We start from the raw sequence: 23,618 nt of genomic DNA on the forward strand, positions 1-23,618 counted from the left end.
GTTTTACATTTTAACTTGGAATATCTTGCAATTTTGAAAAAAAATCTGAATTCTTGCTTTCTGAAACTTGGGCCGCCGTCATGTTTCCGCCGCCATAACTAAAATTATCGATTAATTTTGTAACCAATCAGATAATTCATAAAAAATAAGGTGCGCATGATGGAATCAATCATTACTGAACAACCAATTGCCCAATCACAGCGTAATAATTCCCACCCGAGAACTACTTGCGAATTTTTTCGCAAGTATTCTCAAATGTACTTGGTATAAAGTACAAATTACGTCAGAGTAGGGCAAAACATCTAATTACTCAACTCCCTGACGCAAAACTACAATTACAAATTGAATAAAATAATTATCTGTTGAGGCGCATGGTAAAAGCTCTTTGAAAAATTCTGCAGCAATCATTAAAAGGAATAATATGAAATTACCACACATTAGTGAACCAAGATATGAATACAATTTAAAAACACAATTTGCATATCCAGGTGGCCAGTTAAAATACGGAAAAACAGATAATGATAATTTGTTTTTACTTGCTCTTTCTACTTCTTTTATATACAACAATTTGTATGATTGAACCACTGTGCTTAAAATGTTATTTTGAAAGTGCAATATTAAAATGTGTTTGCTAAATATAACATTGTTTATAAGGGAGGCTTAATTAATTGTACATAGTTTGCAATGTTAGTAATGTTTAATGTGACCAATCACGACGCGATGGGTCACCCGAACTGCCGTTTGTGATTGGTCGACTCACTTCCGTTTCCCTACGTCGTTGCGTTGCGTCTACGTCCTTGCGTCGCTAGTGGGAACCACGCTTACGTCGTTGCGTTGCCCCTACGTCGTTTCATTGCGCCCCTACGTCGTTGCGTTTCACCCTTGCGTCGTTTCGTTGCCTCTACGTCGTTCCGTTGCACCTACGTCGTAGAGAACTAAGTTTAAGACCTACTTCTTGGAATGAACCTGTGCTGTAGTTGCAACTCGTTAGAATAATTGCTACGTTTATATATCATTAACGGAACTATATAAATGTATAGTCCTACATTATTTCAGCGTGTAGGAATGTGTAGCAGTATTCATTTATAAGTTCATGTTTAGGTCAGTTCGGAATTATATGTATGCTTACTCCGAAAGCCACGATTTTCCCCATAAATTACTATGAATAATTTGCTTTCCATAAAATACGATTAAGTTTACATTTTTACCAACAGGCTCCGAATTGAAAATATAAATAGAGAGAGAGTTCTCACTAGGACGCAACGCAAAGACGTAAGCGCCACGTAATCTAGTTAACAATGAAAGTTATCCATTGGTATAACATTACTTGAGTTGCGCTTACGTGTCCCTGCGTTGCGTCCTAGGAAAGCTTGAAACACGTGCGTGCGCGCGTACATGGATAAAATCAATTTCCATCCATCGTAATAATTATCATTGTTTACACTGCATGTCAAATCTGTAGGTACGTTTTCTCAGTTTTTGACAAACCATCAGTTTTCTTATTTCGATTCTTATTTTGTCTAACTTGATATTTTCACTATCTTGGCAGCAGCATCTTCAAATTGGTAATTTTCCGTCCATTTTTTAAGAATACGGGTAACTGTTTTAATGATAGAAATGTGTTAAGCTTTTAAGCTCCCATTCAAGCTTGTCTCTCTAAAACACGACGAGAAAGCAAAATGTAGTTTAATGTAACTCTTCCCATGGAGAGAAAATATAGATTCTTTCTCCATGCTCTTTCCCAATGCGTCGTTCCCACTTAATTTGGACACGCGCAACACATTGACGTCCTATAGGCCTAATCGCACTGCAAGCATTTTGACTAATCAAGATGCCGCGTGGATTATCCGAACTGACACCTGTGCTGCGCCTACCACCATGTTGGGAGTCATGTTTCACAATGTGTGCTAACATTCACAATGATTATTAACATTATTGTATTGATTAGTAACAGAGTGTTGAAATGCAATAAAGTTATTCTAAAGTTGAATGCATTGTCTTTTTTTTTAGAGAAGGAGGAATGATAATTAACTACTTTGAACTTCACAGGGAGATTAGTTAATTGGTCAGATGTTTGCCCTACTCTGACGTCATTGTACTTTATGCTATTGTTGTACATTATTGTACACCATATATTACCATTATTATTTTAATATTATTCTTTATTTGGTCCAATATTATAAAAACATACATCAGAAATTTCTCTTATACACACTGCAGAGATAGTAACAAATATACATACAAAATACAAATCAATATAAAATCACAAGTTTATTTATTTTATTTCAACAATATTTTACGAGGGTGGTCCATCCAGCCGAAGCTGATTATTAGGGATCCTCACAGAAATACATCATGACAAGACATAAACATGTAGCAATAAAAATTAAAAAGTATAATAGTTAAGTTAACTTCATATCATCAAAATGGCAATATATGGTATTCATCAATCTAGTTAGTGACCACCGAACTTGTGCTGATGTACCGTACTATTTCAAATATTAGTAAAATTGACGGGAAGTGGATGGGGTTTTGTTTGAATTTAACCGTTTATTTTGTCTTTTTATAAGTGAAAACATTTTTTTTTTACGCGGAAGTGATTTTCATGTTAATATAATTACAACTGAGAAATTGCCTGTTACAAAGTTCTTTTTTATAAATCTTCATTTTTCATGTTTTTGGGGGACATTACAATATTTAATACTTTAATATTCATACTTACAATTCATGATGAATGGACGACCAGGATGGGTGTGGTCATCAGGAGAAGCCTATGGGTCAGCCTAGTTTTGCAAGATGGGATCCGTTTTAAATTTAATATTAGAGATAATGAGGACAGGGTGCAACTACAATAAAGCATTCAGCATTTTAAAATTACCTTTAATTCTAACAAATTATGGTAGTTTAAAACTTTAAATGAAATATTATAGATCATAAGTTCATAATACCATGAAAAGTTTTCTAGAAAAAATGTATTTATCGAGTTCTTTCAATCGATTGGCCCTCTGTAGTGCGACTAATGACGTCAATGATTCGTACGTAGAAATCACGTGCTATAAATCTACCAATGGTCTTGCGGTATAGACTTGCTGCTAAAATATAGGAAGTTCATAGCGCTGTCAAAATGGCTACTTTCTGTCCTACACGACCAGGTACTGAAATTGTCAGGGGACAAGTATTTGATGTTGGCCCTGAATACTCTGGGCTAAATTACATTGGGGAAGGAGCCTATGGCATGGTTGTGTAAGTATAATGGTATTAGCATCATTCTAAGCGCTGGCATTCGCGTTACCCCGAGGGCGTTGGATGTGTTCGCGACTCGAGTGCGAGGTGAACGGTGAGGACGGTAGATTGCCGAGCCCTCTCAATAATCCCAGCAGGTGCCGAGCCCCTTTACATCGCAGGGCCTTGCTTTAGGCCTAGCCATATATTCGAGGATAGTGTAACTTTACTATGCCGCTAATTTGTTCTAAACAGGTCTAAAGCAATGTCACTACGTATAGACCTCTTAATTTTTTGGTACTAAATAAAAGGCTAGCTAGCGTAATAAAATAAAAATTTGGGTGTTGACTGTTGCAATTGCATGCAAAAAAAAAACTCAGCCCACACACAACACAGAAGCCTTAAATTTGCAATGACCTAGCTAGCCTAGGCTAAGATTATATGATCGCAACAATCCAAAAAAAGGTTCAAATGCGCATGTCTTGTGAAAAGAATCCAAAAAATCGTCACCTCAGTTTCGACCAAATTGCGTCCTGCGACTTGTCATAAATTTCAAAACCGAATAATGATAGACAGTATGCGGATAATCATAGAGATATTATAATAATGCCTCCATATGTCATACAACCCGGGGAAAAAAATTGCAGACCTTAAATAATTTGAGGTTGGCAATCTCATCAATTGTATAAAAGTGCAAATTTAATAAAGTTCATATTTTATAAAGTGCATATTTTCGCGTGCATGTGCCATGTAGCCAAGGCTGTTTATTAATTTAGCATTTAAAATAAAACCAAATCAGTATATCTAGGCATGTCATTCTTTTATAAACAATATTTTTTGTTAAAATAAAATTACTAAAATATACATTTATCATTTTTCATTACAAAGCAAATTTATTTTGTTTGATTTTTGTTTCTATAAAGAAAACTTGGTGAACAATGCCAGAAATAAATATGCGAATCTTGACATTAGAAAAATTGAAAATTATGTAGTGTTTGTTGATTGTCTTGCCTAATTAAAATAATCACGCTCTGGTATTTAGTAATTGTCTCAGCCAATCAGATTTGATCGCTATGTCTCCAACCTTCATATCTTACAAAGTACTCATGAATCAGTTCAATGCATTTGATAATTTATCCGTATTTAAAATGTTGTAGATCGTACTTAAGTTCGTGAGACTATATCTTGTAATATAGTTGATGTACTGTCTGTGAATTGATAAAAATCACACTGTTTTTGTCAAACTAGTTTCATAGTGGGTCATGGAAAGATCAGTTACATGTAAATATCAGTAGAAATGAGAGAAATGAGAAGTCTAATTCACACATAAAATCTTACCTAATGTATCATAATTGTAATAAAGTGTTGGTACAAACATGTAAAAAGCATTTTCATGTTAATTGATGTAAAATCTTTGAATATTTATACAACAAGCCTGAGAGTTCTGAATTTGAAGTAGGAGGCATACTACTGTAGAGGGCGTGGTTTGGTGGACTATACTATTTTGCGATAAGGGTGTCTGCTTTTCATTGTATTCCTCTCTTTGGCGGGAGGAAGGCTATGTTGGTTTATCCAGGTTAGGTAAGCGGCACTCATGTAAGCAGCACTCATTTACAGCACTACCACCACTATTTTGTAGTTCTAGCATTGTCTTATTAACAGGCATTTGTTGTAATGTAGCTAACTGTACTATAGACTAAATAAAATAATTAAAAGTATACCTAAATCTGAATTTGTTAGTATACAGCTTCTTAGAAGCTCCCTTCTATCGCTTACTGGTTTTTGTCTGAATATTTTAATGCAGCCCTTTGGTTTCTATGTATTGTACAAAAATCACAGATTGCAACAAAATCAATTAACAAGAACACAATGAAACTAGTTAATAAGAGATATGTCCTTCAGCCAAGCAATTCACACACACACCTGTAAAAGTGTATAAAATATTACAGTACAGTATAATTTATTATGATGACTGTTACTATGACGATATATAATAAGCGCAATTTCATCTCATTCAATCAGCGATTTTTATTTCCGAAAGTAAGAAATATATTTTTTTCATTGCAAATGTACAGTAATGGTGGGCTACAGTAAATTCTCCTTCCTGAGGTGGCGTAAATTTGGGAATGAACTTAGAATAATATTATGATGACTGACATTTCAAGCCTACTGTACATTGTTTAGTTTTAGTTTTTACTGCAATTCATTCATTTACTCATAGATCAAAGGGCATTATTGAATAATTAAACAAAAAAGTTAAATATAAACATTTCAATTAAAAGATTCAAAATCTGATTACCTGTAAGTGTAATATGTATTCTGATTAAATATTTTAAAATTGAATAAAAAAAAAAACAGGAATGTTATTTAATAAAAAAAAATCAGTGTTTAATGCTTGATAAAGAAGATGATTGTATTGTATACATCATCTAATAACAGCTAATTTTCTGCTAGCCATTTTAAGATTAATTGGAACTTGGTTAATTGGCATATATGATGTTTTGTGAATTACTTTGTTTGTGATTAAATCCAAAAATGACCTATAAATTGACACAACAGCTCAAGGTAATATACTGCATTATGAAATGATAATCCAAGAAAAACAACATATTGTTCACAACCTGTTTACAATAAAAACAAAGTTGTTTTCTGGTCTTGGCATGGTAATAAATTAACCTCTCTTGTTCAAGACCTTGAAACCAATTTGTAAAAAAATTGTTCTACTAACTATAAAATAGTTACCAAAATACCCCCTGCATGGTTACCATAGTGACACGAAAAGGAAAACCTGGTTAGATAGTGATACAGTATTTTAGTACTAGGAATATCATACGGTAGTACACAGGAGATAAGACACTACTGTAGATACTGTTAAGCTCTGTCTACACTATCAAACTTGTGACAAAAAAATGTGATGTGCCCATATATGGACATCATATGATATCACTACCATATTTGAGCATATTACTACCATATTTGGGTACATCAAATTAGTTTGATAGTGTAGACAGAGCTTAACATTCATAAAATATTAGCAAAAACTGCAGAACAAAACGACATGTTCCACACTGTGATTTCAGGTCATTCTCATCTGCAATTATTATTGCTAATCAAATTTTTCTTTTGAAATTTTTTCCCAGAGACAAGTGTGCAATTCTTGGATGTGTACCAGGATTCTCAATTCACTTGAGACAAAGCTTGTTCAACAAATAGTAGACTATTAGCATTTATTGTATTGTGGACGGATTATGATAGTCAATAGTTCTTTTGTTAGCACGAGACCTTGCTTTATTTGTCTATGTAAAGTAGACAACATTAAATAATCAAGGCTGATTTTTCTGGGGAAAAAAAATCAGTAGCCATATTTTTCTAAATTCTAAAAATATAGTCAAATTTCCTGATTCATTATTGGGCTGGCCCAAAATGTCCAGTTTTGAAAAGTTTGTATGGGTTGTTTTTTTAAAAATAATGTGAAAGAATTATGAATTTCCACCAGTGTTTTCAGTTGATCAAATTTGGGGGAACTTGTGGATCATACCATTTACTATGTAGGGTATTTTTGGAATTTCATATTTTACTGTAATGTAGGCCAAAATAATTAACCATAATTTGCATTCATAAGCTACCAAAGATTCCTTAAAATTCAATTATGAATATTAGTATATTACAAAATAGCTAAAGTACAATATTTTATAATAGTTTTCCATCACTGTACAGGTTACACAAAAAATGTATTTTAAATTAAGACATTTTTTCTGTAAACAGCCTCTGTCTAGCTTATTTTGTTCAACATGTAGCAGCAACGTCCACTAAAGTAATTATGCACATATCACATGACCATCTCGGCTATTTCGTTGAGCGACTGCGAATGTTACCCGGTTGTAAATGATGTTTTTTAGCGTCAGGATGTGATTGTTTTTCATTTATGACTTGCGTCGTCAAAAACGAGTCTTCTGAGAAATGCCATCGAATGTAATCAAATGTCGTAAGAATCTCGTATCATATATGACCAATCATGTGTCATTAATTCTGTAATCATTAGCATTGTTGTTGAGCATTTTTAGTATAATTGGCATAATAATAATAATAATATTTATTTTTTTATGAGAAGAATGGAATTTTTATTTTGTTTGAGACGTTTTTGTTTGTTTAATGTTCGAATCCTGTAATTTTATAATGTCTTATGAATAAAGGATGAATAAAGAATAATGGATGGAAAATAGCTATCACTCTTAATAATATATCCTATAGTGTCAGATACTACATACTACATTTTTTTTTTATTCCTCGATGTCTGGCAATATTTTTACCAAATTTAGTTCTGTATCTATAAAAAAGCAAATGTTATTGTTTAGTAGGCATTACCAGGTCTTACAAAAAACAAAAAATAAAACCAAAGATACAGTGCATACTTTATCTACATAAATATAAATTGTTGATTTTAAAGATAATTGAAACTATAATAAACCACACACTTTTTATGTGTTTAACAGTAGACACACCCCTGTGATACTCACCCTGTGCCACATCCCAGGGACACACCCTCTGATTAGTAACTGGGAATGACCGACATGAGGGTCAAAGTTATATCTTAAATTGTTGTCATTCCTTGCCTCCTCAGACTTTATGTTTTTATATATTTTTCATTACTAATAAAAAGAATCCAATTATAAGTGTAGTTTGTCATCCATTGCAATATTTACCGTTCTAAAGGTTAACGCTTCTATAAGAAGCTTTGAGTTTTCAAAGAATAATTATTAATAAATATGATGATCAGATGGATCTTGCTTCTTCAATACAAGGCTGTATGAGGATTTTGGCATCTATTATTTTGTGTGCTAATTGTGATGCATAGTGTACAAATCAATAATGTGATCTACATATCAATTAGGGACCTCCTTTCGTTTCTTCTCGATTCAATTAAGAAAATATGATGATATCGTAATGTTTTAGGCAAATCAGCTGATATAGGATACGTCACAGTTCTCTGATAATTCCTTTGACCAAGTAATATCATGCTCTGGCTTAATCCCACCTCCTTCGGCTAAATTTGAAATTAAGACTACTAGTCAAATATTGTTAAAAGAAGAAGAATCTACTTCCTACTGTACGTAGACTTAGGTCATTTGGTATAAACTCTGCAATAATGTCGTCCTTCTATAGGTCAGTTATAGAGAGTGTCATAACGTATTCTTTAACGGTATGGTTCGGTAGCGCTACCGAAAATGAAAAGCGTGACCTAAATAGAATAGTCAAGACCGCATCGCGTATAATTGGATCTGCACAATTGCCTTTGGAGAACATTTTTTCGGATCGTCTTCTGAAAAAGGCAGTGGCTATCAAAGATGATCAATTTCATCCGGCCTCTAGTATTTTCCAGTTGATGCGCAGCGGTCAGCGATTTCGTTCTATTAAGGCCAATAAGGCACGATTTACAAATAGTTTGTTTCCAGGAGCTATTAGAGCCCTAAACATCATGTACACACTTTTTGTAATGTTTTTGTTTAGAGTTCGTGTTGTGTCCGTTGGATATTGTGCTCCGCCAACAGAGCAAACATAATTTCTATGTTTTTTCTTAAAACAAATGACAATAAATGATACTTGACTTGAAATACTGTAAATGAATATTAAATACTGCAAATGGTATAGTCTGTTGTTACTACAGTATGATAATTATGCTCTGTCTACAAAGTAGTTTGAGAAAAAAGTGTGATGTGCCCAAATATGGTAGTGATATGCCCAAATATGGTAGTGATATACCCAGATATGATAGTGATTTGCCCAAATATGGTAGTTGTAACTGATATATGCCCAAATATGGTAGTGATATGACATCATCATACATAATGGGCACATCACATTTTTTGACATAAAGTTTGATAGTGTAGACAGAGCTTTAAGAGTAATTAAATTTTGAAAAAAATCTGTATGTATTATAAATTAAGTTTTAACACTGACCTACAAATCAACAAGATGACTGGAGTGGAGCTGTGGCTTGGTGGTTATGATGCTTGGCTACCAATCTAAGGGTCCTGGGTTCAAGTCCTGTCATATGTCAGGGTTTTTTTCTCATGACAATTTACAACTCCACTCCCAAAGACTTAATAATAAGTCTTTGTCTATGTAGAGCATCTTGTGTATATGTTTGTCTTATATGTTCTAGTGCAGTATATGGAGAGCCATCTCGATAGTGCTTTGCACTCATGGCAATCCTCAGGGTGCTGCACCGCTGTGTTGTCATGTATGTGTGCCTGAAAATTAAATAAAATAAAAATAAAAAAAAAGTATACGAAAATAAGTGACCTGATGCTGAAACATGTCCTAATAGTAATATAATCACATTAACATTTAGAATGTATGTTACACATTAATGTAATGATGTCACCGCTACACTTCCAATCCCAAGACAGGGTCATAAGTTCAATATTTACTACTAGTACTACATGCTTTGGTTGTAAAATAAAGTTAATGTTCTCACTGGAAATGAAAAAGATATCATTGCAATTGGGTTCTGGTGGGTGGGATAGATCATGTTAACTTTTCATTAAATTCTGGAGCAGTTATTATTCTCTAACTGTAGGAGATGCTAATAATAGTTGCACAGTACTAAATTGATCCAGTATTCTTGCAGTTACTGCAGTAACATTCTTATTATAATTATATTGATAGAAAAAAGTCACTGAAAAATGAAAACCGTCGCGTTCTCTCGTCTTCAAAAAATCTTCTTTCCATTCCGACTTTTAACACTAAAACGAATGGCCTAAGCACCTTGCTTCTGCTGCCTCTCGCTTATGGAATGACCTACCCGCCTCTATTAGATCATGTTCTTCTACTATCGCCTTTAAATCTGCCTTGAAAGCTCATCTTTTTCTTTCAAATTGAGCTCTCTCATACTTACTGCTCGAATTGGCGTATTACAAATTCGTATTTTATTATTATTTTAAACCAACAGTAATATTAGTCCAATCTCCAATAATCATTTTATTTAATTTACTTGACAGGTCTGCATTTTGTAAATCAAATGGACATAAAGTTGCTATAAAGAAGATAAGTCCGTTTGAGCATCAAACATACTGTCAAAGAACACTACGTGAAATCAAAATATTGACACGCTTTAGACATGAAAACGTAAGTATACAAGGTATAGACAAATAACAGCTGTTATTACAAAGTCTACCTCTACCCCTTAATCTAAATTCAGACTCCAAACTGTAAAGCTATGTCTACACTATCAAACTAGTTTGACGACAAAAAAAAGTGTGATGTGCCCAAGTGATATGCCCAGAATGTGCTAGTGTTATGACATCATGTTGATATATGAGGACATCACATTTTGTCACATAAAGTTTGATAGTGTGGACAGAGCTTTACATCTGAATCCATGTTGATATCAGCAATGATCATTGGAAGAATGGAAATATACAAATACTGTAGTGTAGAAATGATTATGGAAGACAATCAAAAAAAAATCATACATTGTTTAATGCAATTTGAGTCTATTCCCACCTACTAGCCTTTGCCAAATTTTGTACTGAAATGCCACTTCCCCCTCCCCCTGCTCCTTTTGTTATTATACTTAGCTTACAGTACCCTTTGTTACTAAACTTAGCTTATACAGTACAATTGGACTTTAAAGCTTGTTACCACATCTTTCAGATAGGACACAAACCGCTATTTTGTGTTACAAACGGAAAATTTCTATTTCTCTAGCTGCCGTGGTCTAATTATGAGCATTTAAATAATGATGCATAATAAATGCATAATTATTATTACTTATTCCCTATTCAACAAATATACCTAAAAAAATACCTCAAAACAAATTGCGGTAATAATAAATGAAACAAGGTTTATTTTTAAAAAGCATTGATGCATGACAAAATTAACATAACTGCATTCAATTGAGATTCATTATTCATAGTAAAATATTATGTTTAATACTAATTGTGTAAACAATATATTTCAAAATGTCCATGTTTTTATACAGTACATAGTCATTAGACAATGAATGCATTTGAAAATATCTCCCGCGAGTTCATTTTAGATTTACCATTAAGATTTCTATTTCCGTATGATGACTCCTTGTACACTTTTTCAGCATTGTTTTCAGTCCCTGGGCAGATAAAACAGATTAATATTATGAAATAAAAATTCCCGCTATTATTCATAGTCTGTCTGCTGTATAAGCAGATCGACTGTACTAACTCGGTGCATAGAATCCTGATGCGACATTTAAAACGATCCAGGGTATGGGAAATGCAATACGTAGCAGACAATGCTAATTGTCGACAACACAGCTATACTTTGCACTTGCTGTAGTTTTCTCTTTCAATACCATGAAAATGTAATGTAATTTTCTGTTTCTTTTTTTTTTTTATTGAATGTCATCAGAAAATGTCATTGTCATTTGTGTGTATTGACAAAGAAAAAGTGATTCTAATTTCGAAATGAAAAATAAATTATATTCACTAATTTTATTAGATATTGTGAATTAATAATTATTATTTAATTGTTATGAATATTGACAGATTTGTTTTGTTGCACTTGCAGTATGTGAATTTTTATTCTTATTTATTGTTCGGAATGACAATATATATTATTAAAATTCAATTCAGAAGACCCCTTATTAAGGGGATACTTCTTGTGAAAAGTATGATGGGCATTATTGCTTTTAACCCCAAGGACACACCTATTCAGGGGACACACCTACAGTATTAAGAGGACACACCTATTAAGGGGATGCTTTGTTGGGTCCAGAAGATGTCCCTTATTAGGGAGTTTGTTCTATTTTTGTAAAAAATAACTAGTTGAATAAACTTGAATAACACAACATGATTCGTTCTTCACTTGTCAACTATAATAGTTAATATGTGAACGATTAAAACTATGAATAATATTATTAAAATGATCATCTTATTAAAGTTGTTATAATTTCCATATTGATAGCATTTACAATCAAATTACCAATTTAATGTTTCCGTTACAATGTATTTTAACATATTTTAGACTTTTTTATCGTCGTGCAATTTTTTAAGGTACTGAATAGTTTATTAAACCTTTGTCTGCCAAAACCAAACAATTTCCAAGATATTGGGAAAATTTTTTAGTTGAATTTTTTGTGTGTTTTTATTTCAGATTATCAACATTCAAGATATTCTTCACGTTCAGTCAATCCATGACATGAAAGATGTGTATCCTTTTATGAAATGTATGTCCAAATATGGTGGTGATGTGCCCAAATATGGTAGTGATATGCCCAAATATGGTAGTAATTTGACATCATTATGTCCATATATGGGCACATCATATTTGTGTTGTCGCATAAAGTTTGATGTGTGTAGACAGAGCTTAAGGTTTAGAAATTAGAAATAATATAAAATAGTTGTAGAGCCTGAGATTACACACTAATGAAATATACTGTATAGTGCTGAGCATTGAGTCATGTCATTGATATAGTGTGTCTCTAAGTAATTTCATTATGATAATGTTCATTATCTAAATGTCTCTAGGCCTTGTTCATGACAGCAGGTCTAACACAATTACTTAGTATCAGCTGGTCATCTTTGTTGTTGTCTTGTTGAGAGCCCCATAAAATCAGCTCACACTGGCCTAGTCACAAATTTAATTTTAATCGTAGGTATTAGCGATGCTTATTAATAATAATTATTAAATGAAATGAAAGAGATATAGTCGACGTACTTCTTAAATACCTATCCTAACCCTTTAAATAATCTTTTCTTTCTCAATATGAATTTTAAAAAGGGTAGCTCATGGGATTCGAACCTTATACAGCCAATCCATTCGGCTACACAGTCGGCTCGATGGAAAATGATTGCATTCGTGAATTGTAGTCAATTGTGGTCAATTCTTATGTCACACCTAATGCATATTCAATAAGGTAGAGGAATATCTAATGAATAATTCATGTTTTTTGTATCACTTACCTACGAAAAGTACATTAGCTGCCTGGTCACCTTTATGAAATATGGTGAAATAAAAATAAATAAATAATCCACAATGTATAAACCTTGTTCAAAACCACATTGATACCAAATGCTACTTTTTTTTTCTATAGAATTTGAATTTACAATAAAGGTGTCTGGTATTTGTAGAGTTGACTGTACCACCATTAGTTGTATTTGATTGTTCGCATATGAGCTCCTCAAACTGCTCTTATAGAAACAGCGAGGACTTAAGCTCTGTCCACACTATCAAACTAGTTTGATGATGATAAAAAAAGTGTGATGTGCCCAAATATCGTAGTGATATGACATCATCATGTCCATATATGGACACATCACATTTATTTGTCACATCAAGTTTGATAGTGTAGACAAGGCTTTAGAGCTGAGCTAGATCTCCTCAAAACAAACCAGTCAAAGCCTCATTACATTTATTGGTATAATTTTATTTATATTTACATCCATGTACAGTACTGTAAAGTGATGTGTCTAAACATTTGATATACCACGTACATTAAAATTGCTCATACATTTTAGGCCTTGTTTTGTAGACAAATTGATCTATAGACAAATCCTACATGATACATTAATCCAATGATGGAGTAGTGTGCAACCCGGTTGATATTTTAACATTATGATTTAATTCATCGCCTAAAACATTATTGAATTTCAAAATGTGATAAACTTGACCTTTGACAAAATGCTGATATTTAAACCTTAATACAATATTTAATTACAATACTCTGGAATATTAGCTACAGTATTTTATTTTATAACCATTTCTAAAGCTCCGTCTACTGTACACTATCTACACTAGTAGTGATGTGCCCAAATATGGTAGTGATATGCCCAAATATGGTAGTGATATGCCCAAATATGATAGTGATATGCCCAAATATGGTAGTGATATGCCTAAATATGGTAGTGATATTGTATGCCCAAATATGGTAGTGATATGACATCATGTCCATATATGGGCACATCACATTTGTTTGTCACATGTTATTAATTGATAATCAAACAAAAAAACTATTGTTTCTAGGTTAAAATAAGTTTACTCAAATTGTTTAATATTTTATTATTATTTTATGTAAACAATCTTTTCTTGACGAGTTTGTCGTTCAGATATATTGTACAGACGTTGATGGAGACCGATCTTTACAAGTTGTTGAAGACGCAGAGACTTAGCAACGATCATGTTTGTTACTTTCTATACCAAATCCTGCGCGGACTTAAATACATTCATTCGGCTAACGTGTTGCATCGTGATCTAAAACCAAGCAATCTTCTCCTTAACACAACATGCGATCTTAAGGTATTGTTGTCATTTGCAGGGTTGTATTGTTATTGAAATTGATAGATGGATGGATAGGAGGATGAGATAGGATGGAAGGGAGGATGAGATAGGATGGAAGGGAGGATGGAAGGGAGGATGAGATAGGATTGAAGGGAGGGAGGATGAGATAGGATGGAAGGGAGGGAGGATGAGATAGGATGGAAGGGAGGGAGGATGAGATAGGATGGAAGGGAGGGAGGATGAGATAGGATGGAAGGGAGGGAGGATGGGATGTGATATGGCAGTTGAAGAAAACATTTGTTTTGAGAAAAATGTCAAACAGTGTATTGTGCATGGGCATAGAGATACTCCCACTTGAGGGCAGGGGTCTTGGAATGTCCATTCTGATGGGGGTGTTCAATAAATGTTTATATTCGAATTGTAGTTCTTTTCTTTGGGAAAGGCCAATTTCGGTTTATCCAGGTAATCGACACTCATAGACTACCAATACCACTGTTGGTTTGTGTATATTGATACTTAGAGATCAGTTTTCATGGCCATAGAAATTCTGTCATTACTCTGTAGATGTGAATAACAACTATTTAATTGCTTAATACTATCATTTCTCATTCAGATATGTGATTTTGGCCTGGCGAGAATAGCTGACCCAAACCACGATCATACAGGGTTCCTGACCGAGTACGTCGCCACGAGGTGGTACAGAGCGCCAGAGATTATGTTGAATTCCAAGGGCTATACTAAGTCAATCGACATTTGGTCTGTGGGATGCATTCTGGCTGAGATGCTTAGTAACAGACCTCTGTTTCCTGGCAAACACTGTATCCTTCATTATGAATTAATCTGTTTATCAAGAATTAATGATTATTTCATAAAATATTCATTACAACATTCCCTAATAATAATTATTTTACTTAAGTCAATTAAATATTAATGATTTCACTTCAATAGGAGAATTGTTAAAATTTAAAAGTGTTTTCTAAAGTGTGATTAGTGAATACGAGCACAAGGTCCGTCCTACCAGGTAGGTAGGGATTCAACCAAAATCATGTAAACTCATTCTTGTGTAGTATCCAAAATCAGTTTGTGCCACTCTAAACCTATGACACTGTAATAGTACTAGGATAAGTACTAAGGAGTGGGGAGACTTAACCTACCAAATCTTCATACAAGGTGGATGCCATTGGTTAAGCTCTGTCTACACTATCAAACTAGTTTTACCACAAAAGTATGATGTGCTCAAATATGGTAGTAATATGACATCATCATGTCCATATATGGCCACATCACATGTTTTTGTCACATAAAGTCTAATAGTGTAGACAGAGCGTTACTTAATAGCAAAAGTTTCCTTAGCCAAGTGTTTTTGTCAGATTTGGATCAGCTAAACCATATTCTAGGTTTGCTAGGCTCACCTACTCCAGAGGATCTGCAGTGTATAATGAATGAGAAAGCCAGAGGATACCTACAGTCCCTGCCTTACAAGCCTAAGATTTACTGGTCTTCCCTGTTTGAGAAGGCTTCACCTAAAGGTAAAATGCATACTGTATAAGCAGTGGTGTAATTCAGGGGGTCCTAGTTTAGCACTCATAAGTAGCATTCAATGCTAGGGTAGTTGCATTGGACTGCTCAGGCTCTGGGGACCCTCGGCTTAGCCAAAGAGCGCTCATAGCCGTAACGCCACTGCATATAAGGTATATTGCTTGATATCGTGAGAAGAGTTGCACAATGCCTAGTGGAAAGGAATTGGTGGAAACAACAAATCAATAGCGAAAATGTTTCCCCACCAGACTTTTTATCGCTATTTGCAATAACCCTTATTGACAGCATGTTGTGTATTGACACACTTGTAACAAGAGATCGATTTATAATCATCATAGATAAGAATATATATATAATATAGATTTTATAATAATTTTCATCATTTTTTTATTGTAGCTTTGGATTTATTAGAGAAGATGCTAACCTTTAATCCCGCAAAACGAATCACTGTTGAGAAAGCTTTAGGCCACCCTTATTTAGAACAATATTATGACCCTGCAGATGAGGTAAGGAAACCTGTCTATGTTTGATCTTGATTTTTTTGAGAGGTAGGGAGTTAAGAAGGATTTGTTGCAAAGAATAGAAAAGGAAATTTAAGATACATAGAGAATTTTGTTTTTCCTTTCTGTGCCACAAATGAAATTGGTGGTTTCTTTTCTTCTCTCATTTCTCTGTTCTCGACACTCTTTTATTTCATCCTTGTTAGTTTTCTGTTTATAGTCTGCGATCATATGCCATCCCATGATCCTCTAGATGATGGAATCTACATTTTTTTGGTTTTATGGTTACGTTCTTGTTCACAAAATAAATATATGCAGTTCTATTATTTAAAAGTAAAATCTGAAAATCTTAAAAATACGATAATAGACAATGTAATATGAACAAAAAACATTAAGAACTGTTATAGTTGTGTTTGGTTTTTGTTCGTTTTTATTGATTAAATGCTGGTGATTTTTTGTCCCTGTTTGATCTTAACATTGAATTTTTTTTATCTGATCTCAACATTTACCTTTTTTGTTTGCGCTGAACATTGCCTTTTGTTTGCGCTGAACATTGCCTTTTGTTTGCGCTGAACATTGCCTTTTGTTTTCTCTGTTTGCTCTAAACATTGAATTTTGTTTCTCGTTTTCTCTGATCTGAACATTGACTTTTGTTGTTTGCGCTGAACATTGCCTTTTGTTTTCTCTGTTTGGTCTAAACATTGAATTTTGTTTCTTGTTTTCTCTGATCTGAACATTGACTTTTGTTGTTTGCGCTGAACATTGCCTTTTGTTTTCTCTGTTTGCTCTAAACATTGACTTTTGTTTGTTTTTTTCTCCGTTTGATCTGAAGATTGACTTTTGTTTTCTCTAAACATTGACTTTTGTTTGTGTATTTTAGCCGGTCAGCGATGAACCGTTCACATTTGAGTACGAAATGGATGAACTCCCCAAGGAGAAGCTAAAAGAGCTCATTTATCAAGAGGCTTGCCAGTTCAAAAATAGTAAGTTGTTATTATCAATCCTACATTTAATCATTTATGTTCAACTAAGTAAAGGGAAGGAAGGATTACATACATTTATTAATATCAATAGTAAATTGGTAAACAATTATTAACTGGTATATCATATAGAAACAATGGATGTATAGTTTAAGATCACAGATAAATTATGTGTGTACCAACTCCGGTATAAGCCCATCCTCATATCTCTGGTATAAGCCCATCCTCATATCTCAGGTATAAGCCTACCTCATATCTCCGGTATAAGCCCATCCTCATATCTCTGGTATAAGCCCATCCTCATATCTCTGGTATAAGCCTACCCCCATATCTCAGGTATAAGCACACCCCCATATCTCTGGTATAAGCACACCCCCATATCTCAGGTATAAGCCCACCCCATATCTCAGTTATAAGCCCACCCCCATATTTCAAGTTTATCCCCATGACTAGTATAATCCCTGGTTTGGTGGTAGGTGACCAAATTGCAGTGGATTCAAAATTAATAATAAATGTGTTATGTTTAGGGATGGGCTTATAAAAACCCAAATAGTGTCCTTATATACTTGTAATGGTTGAAATCATGTACAAGCTGGTCCCTGACAACCAGTAAACAGTAGAGTAAATATGTAGCAATCACAGATAGATATATATAATACATATCTAGTGATTGTTATTGGTTGAAGGGTACTTCTAAGTTTAAATAAACTTGATTATGTAAGAAACAACATATCTCAAAACAGGTTTGGAAACTGAAATAATTGAGAGTATTCCGGCAGATACTGACGATGATACGACAGGTAACAATGAACAAATACAACAACGGTTGTTTCGCTTGTAAACGTGTCGTTATGCGTTTTTTTCAACTCTTTGCTTATTTGCAGGTTGTCTCTGTTTTCGCTTTTTTAAGTAGCCTATCCAGTATAGTAGCTACTTTGCTAATAGTGACAATGTCAAAATTATTCTACTTGCTGCAGTTACTGCAGTAACAACATCTTCTTACTGCAGTAACATGTTTTTTTAGTTGGTTTCAATATTTCAATTCATGTTGAGTTGAGGCTGTAAATAAACAGTGTGTATGGATATCCCAAAAAAGGTTGCTAAATAATTGCATAGAAGGTTGAAGAGTAAACAAAATGTAGTTACTGCAGTAACTGCAGTAGAATCATTTTGGCATTTATGATACTTTGACATCTTGGGATTTTAGCTATATATGTTTTTTGAAATTTGCTTTTGGTTTTGTTTTTTATACCATTTATACAGTTTTGTTTGAAACACAAATTAATTGTGTTTTATTCAAATGTTTTATTTTACAATTAAATTTTGTTTTTTGTTTTGTTGTTACAAGTTATTTTAAAGAATTTATTCTCTTTTTTTATCTCTGGTTTTATCTTTTATTAATATTTTATTATTGTTAATGTTATCATAAAGTTTTTAAATATTTGTTTGTGCCAATCTTTTAAGCTGATAACAGGACAATTAAAAAGAATTTAAACAGAACATTAAACCATGTGTAAAAAATATTGAGCAATAGGAAGCAGATGAAGCATTCACAAACACAGTCCTCAGAAGTACATTCAACATGGACACAGCACATTAAACCATGTGTAATTAGTATTGAGCAATAGGAGATTTGAGTATTCTGCTACAATAACTAAAAAATATAGAAAGATACAAACACACACAATCGACCACACAAATTGTTAGCAGCCTTTTTTATGATGATTTTTTGCTTATTTTATTTTCTTGAATTGTTCGTTCTTTTTAATTGTTTTTCACCAAATAATAATAATATAAGAATTGGTAAAAATGAATTTGTTTTATCTCTTACAGACTAATTTCTAAACAAGGTATTTGAGTGTGGAGAGATAACAAGCTTTTGAAAGGATGCCCAGACAGAAATCATCTTCAACATTCACCAGTATTTGCTGTAAATATCTGTCGATGGAATTGTATACAGACAAATTATTGGTTCCAGAGAGTGCGTAGTTTCATAATTAAGTACTCGTTCGCACTTGGAATGGAAAAGGGCATTTTCAAGTTGTATTATGCGTGTCTTGTGTATAATTGCTTTTTCAGTTAATTCAGATAGAATTTTTGTTCTGTGTGAATTGAAATCCATGTTGTGTTTCCATTGTAACATGGCTATTTTTTGAAAAATTTTCTATATTACTTTATTATAGAGAAAACTCAAATTAGTCATAAAACATTTTTTCGTCAACTAAATTATCTCTTTTTTTTGTAATTCTTTCTTTCTATTCCTTGTTGCCGAAATCTATTCAGTGCGATAAGAATGGTGCTTAAGTACTTTGACCAATCACATGATTGGTTTGGCTTTATTGTTAGTATTTGATATCAGAACAACCAATCAGAAGTCTTCATTGACTACAAATAGCCAATGAAACTCTATTGTATGGGCTTGTAATAACAAATATGTGAGATAAGATTAAGAACAACCAATCAGAAGTCTTCATTGTCTACAAATAGCCAATGAAATCTATTGTATGTGCTTGTAATAGCAAATATGTGAGATAAGAAAATTGTCTGTGATACTTTATTTTATACACATCCTTAGCTTCATACGGCGTTATGTATTCAACTAAACTGAACTATTCATTATATCGTATGATAGCTTGAGGCTTCCGCTATACTGCCCTCTATTTTCTATAGCAATTATATCGATATCATGCTTTGGATTTTGACGATATATCCTAATCTCAATATCAGAAATTAAATGTTTATTTATTTTATGAATTTCAAATTTTAAAATAGAATACAAAGTCAGATAAACATATATATATAAAAATATCAAAATCATGAAATAGTTATCAAAATAATTAATATAATATATCAAAATCATGAATTATAAAAATTGAAATTGCTTTTTTTGGAAACAAAAATTAGTTTTTATAACACTCATATTTATATTAATGACTTTTTAAAATGTTTTTGAAAAGGATACCCATCGACAAATGAACAAGAAGTTTTGTCACGCAAATCTGTATTCAATTACTTAGATTTTAAGAATTGAGACGTTCTGAGAATGGCTCCAATATGATGCAAGGTTATCAAACAATTTTATACTTGCTGTTTTCTCTCTTGAACAAAAATAATGTTAAATAACGCTACAATTCTATCTAGATAAATTTACTAGGTTTGATATTTAATTCTCCCATTTCGCAATCCATGTACCATCGAAACTGTCATGGGCATATTTGTCCATTTTATGCACTCTTCAAATGTTGTTGTGTTGTACAAGTGGCAGATGTATAAATTAGAGCACTTGGATTGTGCAGTGCGAGAATTTTGCTATATTAAGATTAAAAAAAAAAAAAATTAAGATTGTTTTTATGTTGTTTACCGTTTATAGTTTTGACATGTACATATTTGTTTAAAGCACTCTATTAAAGAAGTAATATGTAGAATTGATCACTTTTAGTTTACTAGTCTGAACTAGTTAACTAGAATCTAAACTAGTTTACTAGGTTCTAAACCAGTTTACTAGTCTGAACTAGTTTACTAGGTTCTAAACCAGTTTACTAGTCTGAACTAGTTTACTAGAATCTAAACCAGTTTACTAGATTCTAAAAAAGTTTACTAGAGCTTATATTATACCATGTCTATGAAACCATGGATACTGCTGTTATTGTCTCCTAGCAACAACCATGATTGAATTATTTTTACCTAGCAACATGTTGTTTACTAATGGTTAAATATATTGTGTTTTATAAAATAAATTGTGAGAAGTTTCAGAGTTGTCGGTATATGCAGGGAAGTTTTAAAAACACACATTTTAGGACATGGTTGATATCAATTAATATTGTCAATGATTTGCTTATTTTATTACCAATTGTATTGATGAAATCTTTATAAGAAAAAATAATTGTTTAAACAGGGACTGATCCATGGGTATCTTGTGACTCTCCATCAGACAGCTAAAATGACATGATCTATTTCTGATCTCTTAATCTCCGACTATTGATATTACTGTATGTTAACGCTCTGTCCATTGATAACAATCCTGGATCCGGTCCTGTTCAAAATATCTGGTTTCAATTGATATATTAAAAATCAAAATCATGAACATAATTTATCAAAATCGTAATAATAATCAAAAACAATAAATTAATACAGAAGCACCAATAGATATGTATGCTTTGCTAAAATACTACTTTACTATCACATTGTTAAACAGGTGATATAATGTAAGGCTTTTATGATATAATAGTACAATATTTCTATACTTGGCATGATGAAATCATCTAATATATGGCATATGATACCCATATATGGGCATGGCAGCTTAATACCATAAATACATTATAAGACCTACAGACTTAAGTTGCATTCTTAATTGATGTGCATATATGGAAACTTTACTGAGTTTAATACCAAATTTTAAAAATAATATGAAATGTGTTAAAATCATGCAAATTGATGTTTAAAACGCATGCATAATAATGTTAGTATCATTGCACATGTTTAAATACTGTTTTTCTACTAGGCGAATATATTCACGCAAAATCAAACCCTTCTGATTGGTTAACCAATATTTCGCATCGCAAAAATAAATTTATGTGTACACATGTACATAATGTTGTTGATTTACATGAATAAATTCGCCTAGAGGAAAAACGACTGAAGTATATCCAGTATATATAATACAAATGTGCATTATTTGTAGGCCTATACTGTTGTAATTGTTTTTTCATATTTGTGTTTCCCGATATGATATGGCAAAATTGGAAACACTCCATTTTGACAAATGTGTCATCTATGACGTAGAAACTGCACACATGGCAGTTGAAGCTATTTTGGAAGAAAGTTCAATTTTTACTTTACAGCAATTTCCATAATTTTAAATCTTTGTTAAATTTTACACATCATGTTAATACTGTAAGCTTGTACATTTGATATCCATTAATGAAATGTACGATCTCTTTTGAAGCCCAATTTACCACCTGACCTTGTAAAAGAGCTCCGCTGTATTCCAATTTTGTCCATGTTTCCATGAGACATGTTTCATCCGTAGTATATACAATTTATTTGTTATGCACGGTGATTGAGTTTGTTTTTGAAGGTTCTGCGTTATATAAAATTCTACATATAAAGAGTATATTCTGTAGTATAGTAAGCACTGTGGACAGGATTTGGACCACCTAAGCTTGTAGAATTTGTACTGGTATGATATTAATATAGATACAGTATGCATTTTGTATGATAAACACTTTTTTTAAATGTTCTATGTTAATATGTCCATATTATAATGTCATATCTCTACTCCGAGACTCTCACATGCAAGTCAGGAGGATAGTGCTTTGGACACATACCTCCATTGAAGGCATAAGTTTGTTTAAAAATCTAAAATCTGCATAACTAAATTTTCATACTAGAATTTTTTTCCAAATTCCATTCCCCCACATCTTGCAAGAATCCTATGTGTAAAACCTCCAAATTACCATGGCAAATATGATGTTTGTCCATTTTCTGACCACAGTGTTTATATGTATGTAATAGTTATGTGTTTAGTAATGTTGTATCTGCTCTAGGTTTTTCTTTCTGTACAAATATTCACAGAAAAAGATATCTAAAACCATGCTTTTAGTAACTTGTCGTGTTTCAGTCAAACAGTTTTTTAAACTGATATCTAGAGGATGCTATTTTACTACTTCTTACGGAAAACAGTGGTAGAAAAGGAGGATTTTTCGTAGAAAAATAAGTTTGATGATACAACCGTAAAGTATCTTGCATTTGAAAAAAAAAGTGCAGGAGATATCTAAAGAGGACAGTTATTTCCTTTCTTTATTGTAAATTTTGAAATGTATTGAATAAATGCTTTACTTCTCATTTTGTTGTAATCCATGTTATATCTTTTTTTTTTCACATAAAAAATAGCTTTTTAAAATTGAATAGCTTATAATAAAATAAAGAGTGAGGAGGCGAATACTCTTTTCTTTTTTCGCGCAGCTGCTCTAGCCAGATGTCCCATGAGGACATATTCATTAATAAGCTGTAGCTTTAGTATCTAAGGCCGACAGTTTTGCTAAAATGGAAACTTGATTATAATTTATAGGTCCCAGCTACTGGACCCAAAAAACGTCTGGGAAAAGAGTCTGAGGGC

General features: G+C 32.7%; 3 protein-coding genes across 4 annotated transcripts in view; 2 read left to right on the forward strand and 1 right to left on the reverse strand.

Moving 5' to 3' along the window:
* LOC144834846 (transmembrane emp24 domain-containing protein 6-like) overlaps positions 1-23,618 on the reverse strand; it is a 59,318-nt gene that overhangs the window by 1,759 nt on the left and 33,941 nt on the right. The gene's annotated exons all lie outside the window — the stretch shown is intronic.
* LOC144834834 (mitogen-activated protein kinase 1-like) lies at positions 3,065-23,355 on the forward strand. Of its 2 annotated transcripts, none has more exons than XM_078689789.1 (9): positions 3,065-3,243; positions 10,224-10,350; positions 12,355-12,410; positions 14,307-14,496; positions 15,092-15,296; positions 15,849-16,007; positions 16,414-16,523; positions 17,398-17,500; positions 18,241-18,339. In XM_078689789.1, the coding sequence occupies exons 1-9, from the start codon at positions 3,125-3,127 to the stop codon at positions 18,336-18,338; spliced, it is 1,167 nt and encodes a 388-aa protein (XP_078545915.1). In that variant the 5' UTR covers positions 3,065-3,124; the 3' UTR covers position 18,339. The 2 variants fall into 2 exon arrangements, with proteins under 2 accessions (XP_078545915.1, XP_078545917.1); XM_078689791.1 differs by lacking the exon at positions 18,241-18,339 and adding an exon at positions 19,331-23,355 and having other exon boundaries at positions 3,068-3,243.
* Positions 22,671-23,618, forward strand: part of LOC144834825 (kelch-like protein 17) — a 107,295-nt gene continuing 106,347 nt past the window's right edge. Inside the window, exon 1 of the mRNA XM_078689780.1 lies at positions 22,671-22,810. Within this exon, the coding sequence (XP_078545906.1) occupies positions 22,764-22,810 (47 nt within the window). The 5' untranslated portion in view covers positions 22,671-22,763. The remainder of the gene's footprint in view (positions 22,811-23,618) is intronic.

Source organism: Antedon bifida, chromosome 2 (genome assembly GCF_963402885.1).
Source record: "Antedon bifida chromosome 2, ecAntBifi1.1, whole genome shotgun sequence".
In the NCBI taxonomy this organism is placed as follows: Eukaryota; Metazoa; Echinodermata; class Crinoidea; order Comatulida; family Antedonidae; genus Antedon; species Antedon bifida.